The 18652-nt window shown below is 38.3% G+C and overlaps 2 protein-coding genes across 2 annotated transcripts in view; one reads left to right on the plus strand and one right to left on the minus strand.

The window, feature by feature from the left end:
* Nucleotides 1-976, plus strand: part of pck2 (phosphoenolpyruvate carboxykinase 2 (mitochondrial)) — an 11914-nt gene extending 10938 nt beyond the window's left edge. Inside the window, exon 11 of the mRNA XM_073488207.1 lies at nt 1-976. This exon is cut by the window's left edge and continues 530 nt beyond it. The gene's annotated coding sequence lies outside the window, so the exon portion shown is untranslated.
* A 3801-nt stretch (nt 977-4777) lies between these two features.
* On the minus strand, nt 4778-15385 carry LOC141014707 (sialoadhesin-like). Its single transcript, XM_073488599.1, has 9 exons — nt 15313-15385; nt 14659-15042; nt 13995-14300; nt 13632-13880; nt 6846-7151; nt 6483-6731; nt 6241-6316; nt 5926-5965; nt 4778-5100 (listed from the first exon to the last, which is right to left on the minus strand). The coding sequence occupies exons 1-9, from the start codon at nt 15383-15385 to the stop codon at nt 4861-4863; spliced, it is 1923 nt and encodes a 640-aa protein (XP_073344700.1). The 3' UTR covers nt 4778-4860.
* Between the last annotated feature and the right edge of the window lie 3267 nt (nt 15386-18652).

The following is an 18652-nucleotide window of genomic DNA, read 5'->3' on the forward strand; positions in this document are numbered from 1 at the left end:
TCAGAGTCACTGGCTGGGTTAACATACACAGGGAATTTAGTTCAGATTAGGTTTTATCCATGAAAACATAAAAACTGAGATTGGACAACCAGGATGAGATACCTGGCTGACAGGTCACAGTGGCATAGAAACACCCCACTCCTCTTTGGTTTCACAATGTAGAACATGTACTGAAATGCCTACAAAAGGCAGTAGCTAGTATGAGAGATTACTAGTTCTTGGCAACCACATTTTGGTCAGTAACTTCCTCTGTGTATGAAAACACAGTCAGTGACTCTCGTCTTTCTCTTTTATGAAGAGAAATCTGTGAATAAAATGTCAGATATGGAATTGGAGGAGAAGCTAGTAATCTACAATGCAATACTTACCTTTTGGTCACTACTTCACACTAATGCTGCAGCACTGAGTGACTGATGCTGGGTTGGCGGTAGGGAGGAGGAGATTTGACTCTCAACATGAAGGTTAGATTTCAGGCTTGTCATTTAGAGAAGCTCATGTCACTACCTCCGTTCACTCACAGGACCTGGCACGGAACTAAAGCACAATCAACATGGCTCGGTAGTGCCTGTGACACATTCAACAGTACAGTGTCCAGGCTGCTAATGTTTACAAGCTAAAGCCCAAAGAGTAGATAAAGTTTTAAATTTGTATTCATTAAAAGGTTTTAGGTGAATTTTAGCACCAGCTCTGTCTCTCATCAAATGGCCTTTATTTTAGGTTGAGTCTATATCAGAAATCCTTTAACTACGCAAAATATGGTAGCAGTTTTCAGTGGGCCTGAGGATTACTATGCATAATTCATCTTGCCACTTTGTTGAAATGTTTGTGATTAAACTGTATGATTTCAGGTGATGTTTACACACAATATGTGAAATGTTGGACCAATAAATGCGACTGAGATTATTAGGTATTTTTAGAAGTTGTATGCCAAGGTTTTTATTACAGTGCAATGAATAAATATCTTCAAATGCAGAAACTGTCTCGTGTCCATTTTTGAAAAGTCTGGGATACAAATTCTAAAAATAAAAATGAAATTGTAGTTGTGCTGCTGTCCACTGTCCTGTGCTGAGTCAGAGGACGGTTCAGGTCTGCGCTTGGAGAAGTCGATCTCTCCATAGTGGATGTTTTCTTCTGCTATGCTGGATGGTACTTGAAGAGCCAGCTCGTCATCTCTTTGAATCTGAAAAATAAATCAAACAAGAAATGTTCTGCTTCAGCACTAAAGTTACTTGGGATCTGTAGACAAGATCCATGCAGTGCTTCCATCTTCTTTGGTGCAGCAATGAAGAGGTTACGACAATCAGCCAAAACACATGTAAACCAGACTCATAATTTACACTGTGGAAGAGAAAGTTAATGATAAACAAAGCAGCAGAATGTTGTGTGCTGGTCTTTTTCGTCTGTCCTGTGAACAATGTCAGTGTAAAACATTTCACTCAAGTCTGAACTCTAAGTGATTTTAATGTCTCCAAATAAAAGTGAGTGAACAAACAGCTCACCTGAAACAAAGACACTCAGCAACATGTTGGCTGTCACCATATTCACACACAGGACTGACATGACACTCATCACCTGGGTTTGAAAAGAAAGTTACTGTTCAATATTTCAATTAAAGCATCATTCATGTTCTTTTGGAGCAACTTCAACTTCACACATTCAAACCAGGAACTTGCCATGAACAACCAGATGTCACTGCATTATATATAATGTGTGCAGAGTTGCGCAAAAACCAGTTTGAATATGAGTTCAGAGTGAGTGAGTTCATGATATTACAGCTCAAATAAAATGTTGCAGAAGCAGCTTCTCATTTCTTTGAGGTTCATTCATGCAACAAACACAGTATATCATGTCTTTTCATAAAAAAGCACCAACATAAAGACCTCTCTGAGTTCAAACATACAAACATAAAAAGCAGAAACATTTGACCTCACCAAACGAGCCTGCAACAGACCCAGCAACAGGTCCCTGCTCAGACAGGCGACAAAAATGGTGCAGAAATAAGAGAAGTCTTCATTCTTCTTCACACCATCTGAGTGAGGAAGTCATCAGCTTATCAGAATGTAAATGACTTATTCTGAAATATAATTTTGATCATAGGACTCACTCAGCCTGTATGTGTTATCTTCTTTTGTGGTTCATGTTACATTAACAACAATAGTGATGTGTACACATGTAGTCATGATTTGGGTGACCAGTAGATATAAAATGTAGACATAAAGGCTGTTTTTAATTTTGTGCAACCATTTTGTTATAACAAAGGAGAATGATGTGAGACCATCAGTACAGACAGACTGTTTTATTAGACAAATATGTGAGAAACTCCCCCAGATTAAGATCATGTTGATCACAAGTCAAAGGCCAGATGATTATTTTTAACAGCAGTATGGTTCAGCGCTGGGCTCCCCTTCTCCTCCTGCATATGTTTGCTTGTTCATGGGCAAGTTTGAGGAAGATTTCATTCACAATAACAACAAGAACAGTCAATATATCGAGCATTTTTCCAGATTCATTGATGATATGTTTATGATGTGGTCAGGCAATGAAGAGGAGCTTTCAAGGTTCTTCTCATATTTAAATTCATGTCCCATCTTTCTCAACAGATAAGAGTGTTGATTCCAAACACTTTCTAGATGTCAAAATGATCATGAACGCAGAAGAAAATGACCACATGTATCTTTGGGAAATACCCTGACAGAAACTATTTCTACTGAGTTTTATGACTCAGCAATGACTGACTTTTAGGGTTAATGTGTTTCACTCTGGGTGGAGTCAGTGATTTAACTGACCTGGCACCCTTAAAAAGGTAGTACACACACATTTGTACACACTGATGAAGGCAAGATGGCTGAAAACATTTTGCGTCCCTCCAGACAGATGATTAAATGAGCTCATTAATATTCCTGAGTGTGACCTTGTCTTGTTTTAAACTGGGCCTTTATGCAGAGATGCTTCTCAATAAGAATACATAGTCAATACATGGACAATGAACACAGTTGTGGAGCACATGATGAAGACATTTTGCTTCAGAGAGCTGTGTGGAGGACTTGAAGACAGAAGCAGCAAACCAACTTCCCTGTTTACTTCTCAGGTTTTACTCAGAGCTCTGTTATAACTTTATCACTTTACATCCCACCACTCCCCTTTAGCATTCTCACTTTGGGTTATTAGCCACACACAGACACAGGCCTCTTTCATCTAAGTTATATATATAAAGTACTGCTACCTCACACCTAATGCCTCAACTTACTCAACCCCAAAGACGAGACCACAGAGTTCTGGTAACTCGTTTTGAGCTTTTCTCACTGCTGCTCTGCAATGCTTTGAATGCTTCATCACCATGAGACTATAATACAATAGTGACATTTAAACAAATGTACAGTTTACAGAGCCAAAGAAAAAACACTGATCGAGGCAACAGACAGAGCTGGTGAGGCTCCTTCTGTTGGATCAGGCGACCAATCCTGTTGTGGTTTTGTCAAAATACAACCAAACAAATAAATGCACATCAGAAGTAAGATTTGAAAAAAGAGGCAGATTTGTTCACTTTTGCAGCACACAGCTGTAAAAAGTGTTCTGCGTTTGTGTCAAATCATAAAGAAGATTAACAGAAACATTAAGTGTCTAAGTGGTTTATTTTGCACATGACATCTTCAGTTTACCATCCACCACTTCTCTTTTACACACTTTAATTCATCAACAACAAAATGCTTTGAATTCTTCAGTCGTCTATATACAAACACAAATGATAGGATAAGTGATAAAAGCGCTTCATCTTAAATATCTTAGACTCTCTTTTTTGTCACTTTTGAATATATATTTTTGCACACAAAGAATCACCAGTGAGGGGAAGAAGAATAATGTTTATATGAGAAGGTGCCTAAAAGCAACCCAACTGTACACAGAGCTGGATTTGTTTCTATGTTCTCCTCCATAAAGAAACATTAGAGAACATCTGCCCTCCAGGCAGAAAGACGTATTTCACATTAGGAGGAATTTACATTGAAATGCTGATCAATCCTCACGTTCTATGAAAACCACATCTGTAGTACGTTTTGTAACTGCAGTTTCCTTTAGTTTGTTGCTTGATATCAACAGTCATAAAACATTATAGATGTGACTTGTAATTAATTGTAAGTTCAAGTGTCTTATAGATGCTCTTGACTAGTTTTTAACAGTGATGGAATGAAACCAAGTACATTAACCTAAGTACTTTACTTGACTACTATTTTGAGGTACTACTTTACTTGAGTATTTCCACTTCCTGCTACCTTATAGTTCCTCTCCACTTGTACTTTCTACTCCACTACATTGATTTTATACCTTTAGTTACTGGTAACTTTACAGAGTGCATGCCGCAGCAGAGCACGTAGCGCAGTTTAAATTTATTTATTTTATCAGAATAAAAAAAACTGGATATGATAATCATTAAAATGCTGAATTTCAGATGAAGTAACCCATATTATACAGTATATTCAGTACTTACATGTAAATATATGCAATTAACTTTTACTTTTGATCTTGAAATACATTTATTGTGTAAATTAAATTAAATAACTTCTAACGTTGAGGTGTCTGTAGCCAGCTGATGCCAGTGCCACTTACTTTAGATTCAGGCTATCACGCATTAATTTAGAACGGTGAACGTACAGTTTATATCAGGATTTAATTGATGAACTACTCAACGATATGCTACACTATCTGAGCCGCAGGGTGTGGAGGTTTTGAGCTTCCCTTTATCTTACTTTAGTCAGTGAAGATGACATTTTCTTGTCTAGGCTCCAGTGTCTTTTCTGCATTAACTGACTGTAAAAAATGAATCTATATTATGAATCCAAGCCAAATATGATCTCAAAACAATACTCATTTTTTCTTCACTTGAGCGTAGAGATCCTCTGGCCCGTCAGCAGTCTGTCTTGAGCTGTTTGCTGGCTTGGACACATTGACCTGTGCATACACTGTGTCCTGCTGCTGTCCACTGTCCTGTGCTGAGTCAGAGGACGGTTCAGGTCTGCGCTTGGCGAAGTCGATCTCTCCATAGTGGATGTTTTCTTCTGGTATGCTGGATGGTACTTGAAGAGCCAGCTCGTCGTAGATTTGACTCTGAAAATTGAATCAAACAAGAAATATTGTGAGCTGGATCCTTTCATACTAAAGTTTACTAAATGGCCTTTTGGACAAATTTGAATCTGGTTTTTGACCACAGCACAGCACTGGTAATGGTGTTAAATGACATAAATCTAAATACTGATTATGGTTAACAATTCGCTCTGATGCTGCTGGATTACTGTGACCTTTAATATTATTGAAAGTAAAGTGATTATGATTATCTGGAGCAATCCTCACTAGTTTATCGAAGCTGTTTTGCAGTGATCATTAATCTGGGTGAAGGAGTCCCCTGGGGTTTGACTCTTGGGCCACTACTATTCAACTGCAGCAGATAGACTCACTGTGTCAGTGTGTAGAGCAAGTAAATAAACTGATATAACTTATTTCATTCATTCATTTTCATTAGTTATATTTCACAGTTAGGAGGAAAGACTTGAAATTATTATTCGGTTGATTCAAGAACTAGTCTACAATAAAAAGACAAAAGACGAGCAAAACATGGTTTGAACCAACTATTCATCACCACAGCTTTGCTTTTAGCTACTGTGCTGTTAACAGATTAAACCAATTTTGCAACAAAAATAAATTGTCTACTGTGTCTGTTTTACAGTTTTGGAGGGTGATTGCTTAACATTATCCAACCACTGTGTTGCTAACAGATTGTGTTGTCCCATTTGTTGTGTTTCTTAATATTGAACCCACTCAGTAACCTGTCAAAGATTGTCTACGTTCACACAAAAGACACAATCACTTTGAACAGATGCAAATACTCACAAGAAACCGTTCACTACTGTACAAAGAAGTTAAGTATTTACTCACCTGAGTCTGTTGTGGACTTTGATGTTTCAACTTAAAACACCTGGAAGCAATAGAGAGCTGTCAGAATAACAAGGACTAAGGACTGAAGCAGACAGTTTTGGATGTGTATCAGTGGAATTAAAAGAAAAAAGTTTTGTTGAAATTAAGTCACAGAACAACTTCTTTGTTTGTTCCCTTTTCTTAGAGTTTCAGAGCAGGTCACTTTAAACAGTGCAAAAATGTAAACGTGAGGAATCTGTTTGTGTAGAAATGAACAAAACAGACACATCACATCTTCATCCATACCCTCACCATGAACGTAGGTTTGATACTCACCAAACACAGACTGCAAGGCAGATGAGTATGATGACAATAATCCCTCCAAGAGCTGGACCCCATACTACAGAGTTCTCTGTTCATCAAAAAAGAAAAGTTCAGTAAAACTCAGTGACTGAAAGAAAACCGAGGTTGAATGTAGATAGACATGTAACAAGTCTGTTGTGGTACTTTACAGGGTACTAAAACAAAGGAAAGCAGGTTAGATTAAATGAGCAGATTCAGTCCAGTTGTTCATTTACCTGCAACATTCAAATGGATCTGTGACGACGTCTGGTTACCGAGATCATTTGTGGCCACACAGTAATAATCTCCACCATCTGTCACATCAAAGCTGTAAAAGTGTCCTTCAGATACATTCATTGGTCCATCTTTACTGTTCCTGAACCAGGTGAAGCTGCTGACGGGAGGCTTGGCTCTGCTGGAGCAGGTCAGGTTCACCCAGCTACCTGCTGATGCACTGATGGACACTGAGGTGTTTTTAGGAGCATCTGAGGAAAATGTGACAGAGATGTGAGATATGAGAGTAACATGAGAGCCTGAATAAGATCCTTTATTTTTATCATGTGCTGACAGGATCCAATAACAAACTCTGGTTGTCTTACATGAAACACTGAGAGTCTTTGTCTCCTCTGCTGTCTTGACATCTTGTCCTTCATTCACAGGATATGTGGCAGAACAGCTGATGTTGTATCCATCATGTTGGTCTGACAGAGTGATGGTCTCCTGGATTTGAGTTGTAAAGGTCCCATCTGTGTTTTCCTCTATTTGGTTGTGAGAGTCTTGTTGGAGATTCCAGGTGAGTTTAGGAGGGGAGTGTGGACAGGGAGTGAAAGCTGAGCAGGTTATAGTGACAGACTCCTTCTCCTTCAGATTATCTGAGATCTCAATTCTGGGGCGACGAGGAGAATCTGTGGGTTCAAATCAAATAAAGATTTAAATAATCAAAGAAATCATGTTAAATTCATTAATTTGTGTTTTTAAATGCCAAAGCTGAAACAGAATCTTACAATCACACAATTTCCTCCATAATGTGACTATTTAATGTCAAACAGTAATGACACAACAGAATTAAAATGTATTATTGACTCTTGTTTATTCTAAACAATAACATTATTTATAATAACACAGAAACAAAACTCTCTTACCTTCAACTGTTATTTGAAGAGGATCACAAACCGCTGTTGCCTTGAATGGGTCGTTCTCAATCCTGAAGTAGTATGTGTTTGTGTAACTTGTGATTAAACTGGAAAATAAAGTGGTGCAGTTTTTCTCTCTCAGGTTTCCAGTTATCTTCATTGGATAGATGTTATCTTTGTTCTTACTGTGGAAAATCACATTGTTTTCACCTTTGTAATGACTTTTAAACCACACTCCAAAGATTTTGCTTTTGCGGTTGAACTCTCCTTCTGGATCAGGTCTAAAGTTACATGGGATTTGCAAACAAGATCCACTCAGTGCTTCCATCTTCTTTGGTGCAGTAATGAAGAGGGCTGAATCTTCAGGACAAGCAGCAGAAACACCTGTAAACCAGAATCATGATGAACAAAATGTTTCAAACAATATTCATTCAGAGAAAGACAAAATATACTTCAGCAATTATATTTTACATTATGGCTGTTTTCATTGTACAGTCTGTTAATGGTCATTTTATCGTTTTACCAGAAGCAGATAACAATCTCCACTTAATGCCATACAAGCCTGACCCCCGGTGGTGACCAAACCCAGTGACACAAACACTCCAATGATTCAAGTAATGTCTCCAAATAAAAGTGAGAGAACAAACAGCTCACCTGAGAGAAAGAAGAGGCTCAGCAACATGTTGGCTGTCACCATATTCACACACAGGACTGACATGACACTCATCACCTGGATTTGAAAGAAAAAGGTACTTTTCAATATTTTAATCAAAACATCTTTTTAAACAAATCATTCATGTTGTTTCAACCTCAAAGTCAAACATTCAGATCAGGAACTTGCCACCAAGTGTTGTGTGTGTAGTGATGAATAATATCTGCAGAGTTGCTCTGAAAACAGTTTGAATATGAATTAAAAGTGAGCACGTTTTTGATATTATAAAGTTTAAATATAAAAAGCAGTAACATTTGACCTTACCAAACGATCCTGCAGCTAAAACAGAGAAGAATTTGTGAATGTCAGCAGAACAGCAACAGACCCAGTAACAGACGTCCCCGCTCAGACTTTGTGATAGACAAGCAAACAAACTTCTTGTTTAACGCAACTGAAATACTGCAGAAATAAGAGAAGGCTTCACCCTTCCTGTTCACACACTGTGAGTGAGAAAGTCTTCAGCTCATCAGAATGCAGATGAGACGAGACTCACTGCAGCATCTTGCATTTCTTTCGTAGCACATATTATATTAACATTTTAACTTCTTGATCACATGTAGGTTTGATTCAAGTGAACAGTAGAATATAGAGTGTGTTCTATTACGAGTAGTTTGGTTCTTCAGGAGAGATGAGAGGTTTTAAATTGGGTTCATCAGTGAACTAATGCAATTCATCCTTAATGAGAATATCTGTCACAGTCAATATATCAAGCATTTCTCTAGATTCACTGTTGATGACGATGATTTCTAGATCTGAATCTAAATACTGATTATGGTTAACAATTAGCTTTGATGCTGCTGGATTACACTGTGACCTTTTAATATTATTGAAAGTAAAGTGATTATGATTATCTGGAGCCAAAAGGACCGGCTCGCCAGTGAAAGAGGGCACATTGGTGAGCCCGACTTCCTCCAGTTCCAGCCCTCTTGTTCGTATCAATCTACCTGCATCCCTCCAGTGGTCATGTGAGTCTATTCCCACTCATGTTTTTGTGGATTCCAGTGCTGACGACAGCTTCATTGACTCCGCCATGGTAGAACAAACACGCATCCCCATTGAAACCCTCAACACCCCAAAGACAGTAAATGCCCTTGATGGACACCGTTTGGCCACGGTAACTCATCGCACAATACCCATCACGTTAACCAGCTCTGGAAATCATCGATAGTGTCGATGGAGGAATATATCAACAACTCCCTGGCCACTGGCTTAATCAGGTCCTCCTTTTCTCCCCTCGGGGCTGGCTTCTTCTTTGTGGGTAAGAAGGATGGGACCCTTCGCCCCTGTATTGATTGCCGAGGCCTCAATGACATTACAGTGAAGAATAAATATCCACTTCCCCTGATAGATCCCTCCTTCAAGCCACGTTGTCATGCGAAGATTTTCACAAAACTCGACCTTCGGAACGCCTACCACCTGGTCTGCATTCAGGAGGGCAACGAGTGGAAGACGGCGTTTAACAACCCCCTTGGACATTTTGAGTATCAGGTGATGCCTTTCGGCCTTACTAATGCCCCAGTGGTTTTTCAAGCTCTTATTTACGACATTCTCCGCGACATGCTTAACCATTTTGTTTTCATCTACTTGGGTGACATATTGATCTTCTTCAGGACACGAACACATCGAGCAGGTGAGGTTGGTGTTCCTTGAACAAACTGTCAACACATAAAACACTAATAAAAGGAGACAAGAACCACAGCACCATAACAACTTCAATACTGTTGATTATCACAAAAGATGAGAGGTTTTAAATTGGACCTTCACACAGAGCTGCTTCTCATACAGCTGAAATCTCACCAGTTGGGACTGTTAGGTTAAATACTGGAGTGATCAGGTATTTTAAGGGAAACTGAGTCACAGGGGGTAAAGATTTGGATGATCTGTTAGCAAAGAGAAACTGAAGAAAAGTGTTCCAGTCAAAGAATAAATAGTCAATACTTGGACGATGAACACAGTTGTGGAGCACATGATGAAGACATTTTGCTGCAGAGAGCTGTGTGGAGGACTTGTTGACAGAAGCAGCAAACCAATTTCCCTGTTTACTTTTAGCTCTCAGGTTTTTCTCAGAACTCTCATCATGACTTTGTCGGGTTACATCCCACCACTTCTCTTTAGCATTGTTACTTTGGTTTATCAGCCACACACAGAAACAGGTCTCCTTCATCTGCATATATGTGTATATATAAAGCAAGAAAAATTGATTGAAGAAAGAAAAAAAATGCTTCTACTGTAATAATAATAATAATAATAATAATAATAATAATAATGATAATAATAATAATAATGATGATGAGATTTCAATTTTCAGAAACAGGGAACTAACAAATCATACTATTTATTTGTCTTTAGTAATGATATGACCTTTATGTTGGTTGTTATATTGAGATATGCAGCCTTTTTTGAAGATATCAGATGATTTTGACACAAACTATGAATCCTAAAATTACCAACACAAACACAAAAATCTGCATCACTCTTCATGTTTGTGGTGGTGGTGACTAGTGATGAATTTAGATCAGAGGAGTTGTGAACAGGAGCAGTTCAAAGTGTCGCCATGACCAGCTGGTGGTGTATGAACCACTCATGACTTAAAGTACAAAAAGCTCACTGCTAATCAGAGCTCAGACAGAGACTCAGAGCCAGAAGTTCATATTTTATTAAAGTCATTCCTGCAGCACAGAGAAACATAAAAATTAAAAACAGCACTGATTGATCTGCATTAACAATCATCCAATTATTTCAAATCAAATCTTCAAACCCTCACTAACACATGATACTTTCTAATTTATTTTTATTATATCAGTCTTTGATACTTTAGGAATTAGTGACAAGCGCCCTCATACAGATCAAATCATGATGAGATTATATTTACATAATTACACACAAGGTAACTAAAGCAAACATGTAACTATCAACTACAGCTGTAATATAAACTTATTGGGGTAAAAAAGGCTGTTTGTGTAATTCTTTGTGAGCGGTGTGAAAACCTCATGGAAAAATTAAGGAAAAGTCAACTTTAAAGACCTTTGAGGATCCTTAAAAAGTGTAAATGTTAGTCATAGAAGGTAAACTTCACAACAGGGGACATGACCTCTGTTACCTCTGTGGCAGCTATAGTAACTTTGTAGATAGATTGTATTATAATAGTATTACTATGATTCATTGCTACATTAAAACAAGCTGTTAAAATAAACAGAACTCCTTCACACTTTCTGCCTCTTAATTATCTAAAAGGTTTCAAATAATCATGTTGTTGCACATAAGAAAACACCATTCAGCAGAAGAGAAAGAATTAACATAAACATGCCATAAATCAGCTCAATCTCACACAAACTAATGATGAAACAGAGAAATATTCCATTTATGGTGAACATGACGTCTTCCTCTTCTCCTTCATGATGCTTGAATCTCAATCACTCTGTTGACATAGTCTGCTTCATCTGTGTCCTGAGAGAGAGACAGAGAGGGAGACAGAGAGACAGAGAGAGACAGAGAGACAGAGACAGAGAGAGAGAGAGAGAGGGGCAGAGAGAGAGAGAGAGATGAAACAGATGTCAGGAGAACAAACACCAGTTTACCATAAATAATCATATCATTGAACATAGCATGAGTTATACCTACCTTGGTTTAACCATTACAGCATCAGGGCGTTTCAACATGGCAGTGAATGCACTAAAAGAAAAAGCTCGAAGAGCCCTACATGCAATTAAGAGAAATTTTTATAATTTCCAAATTCCAGTCAAAATCTGGCTTAAAATATTTGATAGTGTCATCCAGCCCAATGCGCTGTACGGTAGTGAAGTATGGGGTCCACTCAGTCATCAGAGCTATACCCGTTGGGACAAACAGCCAACAGAGTCTTTATGCAGAATTCTGCAGACACATTTTACACGTACACAGAAACACACCAATAAATGCATGTAGAGCAGAATTAGGCAGATACCCACTGATAATTAACATTCAGAAGAGAACGCTCAACTTTTTTAACCACCTGAAATCCAGACCCCGAGACACCCTCCACTCCAAAGCCCTCCAAATTCAAGAGCTGAGCCCAGAAAAGAGTCCCCTATGTCAGCTGGTACAGAGGCTAACTGCCCCCTCTCAGACACAGTCTGACCAGCCTCACAACAACACTGCTCTCCAAACACCAATCAGAGTAAAGCAAATTATAACACAATGTAAAGAAACCTATCTGGAACATTGGAAAGAAGAAACTAAAAGCCAAAGTAGATTGTAATGTTATCTAGCCCTAAAAAGAGATTATGAATTAGCAGAATATCTCTCTACTGTCAGAGATAGAAAGCAGACACAGATCCTCACCAAGTACAGGCTCAGTGACCACAAACTGACAATCCAAACAGGAAGACACAAAAAATCATGGCAACCAAAAGAAAACAGAACATGTGGTCACTGCTCGACAGGTGAGGTTGAGACAGAGATGCACTTTCTCCTACAATGTAAAACATTCAACGAAATGAGGAACATTTATTTTAACAAGTTCAGCTCTGTAATCTCAGATTTTAAAGAGCTGAACGACATCTCAGAATTAAAAATACTCCTGGGAGAAGGAGATAGGGCATACCTTGCTGCCCAATATGTGTCAACATGCCACAACCTGAGGGACAGTGAATGACCGACACACACACACACACACACACACACACACACACACACACACACACACACACTGTATATACTGTATATATAATAAATGTAAATCAATCTTGGTGTTGTGTTTGTGTTGTTATTTGTTGTGTTCTGTTCGAGTGTTTGGACAGATGCTTTGGCAAAATTGTTGTTAAACTTTCATGCCAATGAAGCCCCTTTGAATTTGAATTTGAATTTGAATTTGAATTTGAATTTGAGAGAGACAGAGAGAGAGAAGTGTTGGTGCTCTGCAGTGAGTTTAATGCAGCTGAAAGAGAAATGCCAGCAGCACCTTGAGCTTGTCTTGGTAAATCAAAGTCTAATATAAAGTGAGATTAGCTCTCCTTAATGAAATGAAGACAGTTTACTGTTGACAGAATAATGTACCTGTCCTCATCTAGTAGCTTACCTTCACTGGTTTGTTGCAGCATCTTGATCTGAACCACCTGAAAGAAAAGGAGATGGAATAAATAAACATGAATACAAGTGAAACATTTTAAAGAGAACAATAAGTCTGTAGCTGGAAATGATCACATCATAGAAAAGTTGGTCTCACCACTCAAAGATGACGATTGTACTGCAGAGCATTATGACTCCCAGGATCTTCACTGTAACGTAGACAGAAAGCCCAAACTCTGTAACAAGACAGCACGGTCACCTTCTCCTTAATGGAAAATGTTACGGCTCTAAAACATCCTGAACTTTAATTCCTTCTGTTAACCTCAAATGTAAACTTGTACATCATAAAACATGACCTCCAGCACTTCATTAACCAAAATAAAATGTAATGTAATTAAACAAATTAACAAACAAACAAAGAAGCAATGCAGAAGCAGGAAAGAAGAAAAAAGCATGAATTAAAATGAGCAGATTCAGTCCAGTTATACATTCACCTGAACTATTTAAAGGAATCCGTGACGACGTTTGACTCCCGAGATCATTTGTGGCCACACAGTAATAATCTCCTCCATTTGTCACATTAAAGCTGTAAAAGTGTCCTTTAGATACAACCATTGGTCCATCTTTACTGTTCCTGAACCAGGTGAAGCTGCTGACAGGAGGCTTGGCTCTGCTGGAGCAGGTCAGGTTCACCCAGCTACCTGCTGATGCACTGATGGACACTGAGGTGTCTTTAGGAGCATCTGAGGAAAATGTGACAGAGATGTGAGATATGAGAGTAACATGAGAGCCTGAATAAGATCCTTTATTTTTATCATGTGCTGACAGGATCCAATAACAAACTCTGGTTGTCTTACATGAAACACTGAGAGTCTTTGTCTCCTCTGCTGTCTTGACATCTTTTCCTTCATTCACAGGATATGTGGCAGAACAGCTGATGTTGTATCCATCATGTTGGTCTGACAGAGTGATGGTCTCCTGGATTTTAGTTGTAAAGGTCCCATCTGCGTTTTCCTCTATTCTGTTGTGAGAGTCTTGTTGGAGATTCCAGGTGAGTTTAGGAGGGGAGTGTGGACAGGGAGTGAAAGCTGAGCAGGTTATAGTGACAGACTCCTTCTCCTTCAGATCACCTGAGATCTCAATTGTGGGGCGACGAGGAGAATCTGTGGGTTCAAATCAAACACATATTTTAAATTGAAGAATTCAGTATAGTACAGTTTGTACCATAGATTCAAATGTGAGCCTTTTATATTAAATTCAGTCAGCTTCATCATGAGACATTAAAATTAATTTGGATATTTCTACATTTTTGTAGAATTTAGCCTTTAATAATGATACATGTGAATGATTGACAGTCACCACATGAGACTTCCCTTTTTCTAAGCCTGTTCATGTATGAGTGCTTTTAATAGCAATGAAAAAAATGTCTAGTTTCACAGTCAAGTTAAGGTTCATGGTGCTTGCTGTTTAAGCCTTGAGCTGTGATAACATTATGAACTGACTAGTGAAAACAAAACTCACCTTTAACTGTTATATGAAGAGTATCACAATGAGCTGTTGCTGTGAACGCTTCGTTCTCAATTCTGAAGAAATAATTGTTTGTATACTTTGTGAGCAAACTGGAAAATAAAGTGGTGCAGTTTCTCTCTCTCAGGTTCCCAGTAATACTCATTGGATACATGTAAGCTGGCCGACTACTGTTGAAAATCACATTGCTACGATCCTGTTCAAATCTTGGGTCACTCTTAATCCACACTCCAAAGATTTCTCTGCTGCTGTCAAACTTGTCTTCTGGATCAGGTCTAAAGTAACATGGGATTTGCAAACAAGATCCACTCAGTGCTTCCATCTTCTTTGGTGCAGTAATGAAGAGGGCTGGATCCTTAGGACAATCAGCCAAAACACCTGTAAACCAGAATCATGATTAACAAAATGTTTTTAAAAAATTTCATTAAGAGAAAGACAAAATATACTTCAGCAATTATATTTTACATTATAGCAGTTTTCATTGTACAGTCTGTTAATGGTCATTTTATCGTTTTACCAGAAGCAGATAACAATCTCCACTTAATCCCACACAAGCCTGACCCCCGGTGGTGACCAAACCCAGTGACACAAACACTCCAATGATTCAAGTAATGTGTCCAAATAAAAGTGAGAGAACAAACAGCTCACCTGAGAGAAAGAAGAGGCTCAGTAACATGTTGGCTGTCACCATATTCACACACAGGACTGACGTGACACTCATCACCTGGATTTGAAAGAAAAAGGTACTTTTCAATATTTTAATCAAAACATCTTTTTAAACAAATCATTCATGTTGTTTCAACCTCAAAGTCAAACATTCACACCAGGAACTTGCCACCAAGTGTTGTGTGTGTAGTGATGAATAATATCTGCAGAGTTGCTCTGAAAATAGTTTGAATATGAATTAAAAGTGAGCACGTTTTTGATATTATAAAGTTTAAATATAAAAAGCAGTAACATTTGACCTTACCAAACAATGCTGCAGCTAAAACAGAGAAGAATTTGTGAATGTCAGCAGAACAGCAACAGACCCAGTAACAGACGTCCCCGCTCAGACTTTGTGATAGACAAGCAAACAGACTTCTTGTTTCACACGACTAAAACACCACAGAAATAAGAGAAGTCTTCACCCTTCCTGTTGAAACACTGTGAGTAAGAATGTCTTCATCCTCCCTCCTTTAGTAATGATATGACCTTTATGTTGGTTGTTATGTTGAGATATGCAGCCTTTTTTGAAGATATCAGATGACACAAACTATAAATCTAAAAGCTCCAACACAAACACAAAAATCTGCATCACTCTTCATGTTTGTGGTGGTGGTGACTAGTGATGAATTTAGATCAGAGGAGTTGTGAACAGGAGCAGTTCAAAGTGTCGCCATGACCAGCTGGTGGTGTATGAACCACTCATGACTTAAAGCACAAAAAGCTCACTGCTAATCAAAAACTCAGAGCCAGAAGTTAATATTTTATTAAAGTCATTTCTGCAGCACAGAGAAACATAACAATTAAAAACAGCACTGATTGATCTGCATTAACAATCAATTAAAGCATCATTCATGTTCTTTTGGAGCAACTTCAACTTCACACATTCAAACCAGGAACTTGCCATGAACAACCAGATGTCACTGCATTATTAATGATGTGTGCAGAGTTGCGCGAAAACCAGTTTGAATATGAATTCTGAGTGAGTGAGTTCATGATATCACAGCTCAAATAAAATGTCGCCGAAGCAGCTTCTCATTTCTTTGAGGTTCATTTATGCTAAACCAAAACTCAACAAACACAATATATCATGTCTTTTCATAAAAAACAACCAAAATAAAAACCTCTCTGAGTTCAATAGTTCAAACATAAAAAGCAGAAACATTTGACCTCACCAAACGAGCCTGCAACAGACCCAGCAACAGGTCCCTGCTCAGACAGGCGACAAAAATGGTGCCGAAATAAGAGAAGTCTTCATTCTTCCTGTTCACCCCATCTAAGTGAGGAAGTCATCAGCTTATCAGAATGTAAATGACTTATTCTGAAATATAATTTTGATCATAGGACTCACTCAGCCTGTACGTGTTATCTCCTTTTGTGGTTCATGTTACATTAACAACAATAGTGACGTGTACACATGTAGTCATGATTTGGGTGACCAGTAGATATAAAATGTAGACATAAAGGCTGTTTTTAAGCTTGTGCAACCATTTTGTTATAACAAAGGAGAATGATGTGAGACCATCAGTACAGACAGACTGTTTTATTAGACAAATATGTGAGAAACTCCCCCAGATTAAGATCATGTTGATCACAAGTTAAAGGCCAGACGATTATTTTTAACAGCAGTATGGTTCAGCGCTGGGCTCCCCTTCTCCTCCTGCATATGTTTGCTTGTTCATGGGCAAGTTTGAGGAAGATTTCATTCACAATAACAACAAGAACAGTCAATATATCGAGCATTTTTCCAGATTCATTGATGATATGTTTATGATGTGGTCAGGCAATGAAGAGGAGCTTTCAAGGTTCTTCTCATATTTAAATTCATGTACCCTCTTCCTCAACAGATAAGAGCGTTGATTCCAAACACTTTCTAGATGTCAAAATGATCATGAACGCAGAAGAAAATGACCACATGTATCTTTGGGAAATACCCTGACAGAAACTATTTCTACTGAGTTTTATGACTCAGCAATGACTGACTTTTAGGGTTAATGTGTTTCACTCTGGGTGGAGTCAGTGATTTAACTGACCTGGCACCCTTAAAAAGGTAGTACACACACATTTGTACACACTGATGAAGGCAAGATGGCTGAAAACATTGTGCTTCCCTCCAGACAGATGATTAAATGAACTCATTAATATTCCTGAGTGTGACCTTGTCTTGTTTTAAACTGGGCCTTTATGCAGAGATGCTTCTCAATAAGAATACATAGTCAATACATGGACAATGAACACAGTTGTGGAGCACATGATGAAGACATTTTGCTGCAGAGAGCTGTGTGGAGGACTTGAAGACAGAAGCAGCAAACCAACTTCCCTGTTTACTTGTAGTTCTCAGGTTTTACTCAGAGCTCTGTTATAACTTTATCACTTTACACCCCACCACTCCCCTTTAGTATTCTCACTTTGGGTTATTAGCCACACACAGACACAGGCCTCTTTCATCTAAGTTATATATATAAAGTACTGCTACCTCACACCTAATGCCTGAACTTACTCAACCCCAAAGACGAGACCACAGAGTTCTGGTAACTCGTTTTGAGCTTTTCTCACTGCTGCTCTGCAATGCTTTGAATGCTGCATCACCATGAGACTATAATACAATATTGACATTTAAACAAATGTACAGTTTACAGAGCCAAAGAAAAAACACTGATCGAGGCAACAGACAGAGCTGGTGAGGCTCCTTCTGTTGGATCAGGCGACCAATCCTGTTGTGGTTTTGTCAAAATACAACCAAACAAATAAATGCACATCAGAAGTAAGATTTGAAAAAAGAGGCAGATTTGTTCACTTTTGCAGCACACAGCTGTAAAAAGTGTTCTGCGTTTGTGTCAGATCATAAAGAAGATGAACAGAAACATTAAGTGTCTAAGTGGTTTATTTTGCACATGACATCCTCAGTTTACCATCCACCACTTCTCTTTTACACACTTTAATTCATCAACAACAAAATGCTTTGAATTCTTCAGTCGTCTATATACAAACACAAATGATAGGATAAGTGATAAAAGCGCTTCATCTTAAATATCTTAGACTCTCTTTTTTGTCACTTTTGAATATATATTTTTGCACACAAAGAATCACCAGCGAGGGGAAGAAGAATAATGTTTATATGAGAAGGTGCCTAAAAGCAACCCAACTGTACACAGAGCTGGATTTGTTTCTATGTTCTCCTCCATAAAGAAACATTAGAGAACATCTGCCCTCCAGGCAGAAAGACGTATTTCACATTAGGAGGAATTTGCATTGAAATGCTGATCAATCCTCACGTTCTATG

Source organism: Pagrus major, chromosome 19, assembly GCF_040436345.1.
Source record: "Pagrus major chromosome 19, Pma_NU_1.0".
NCBI classification, from domain to species: Eukaryota; Metazoa; Chordata; class Actinopteri; order Spariformes; family Sparidae; genus Pagrus; species Pagrus major.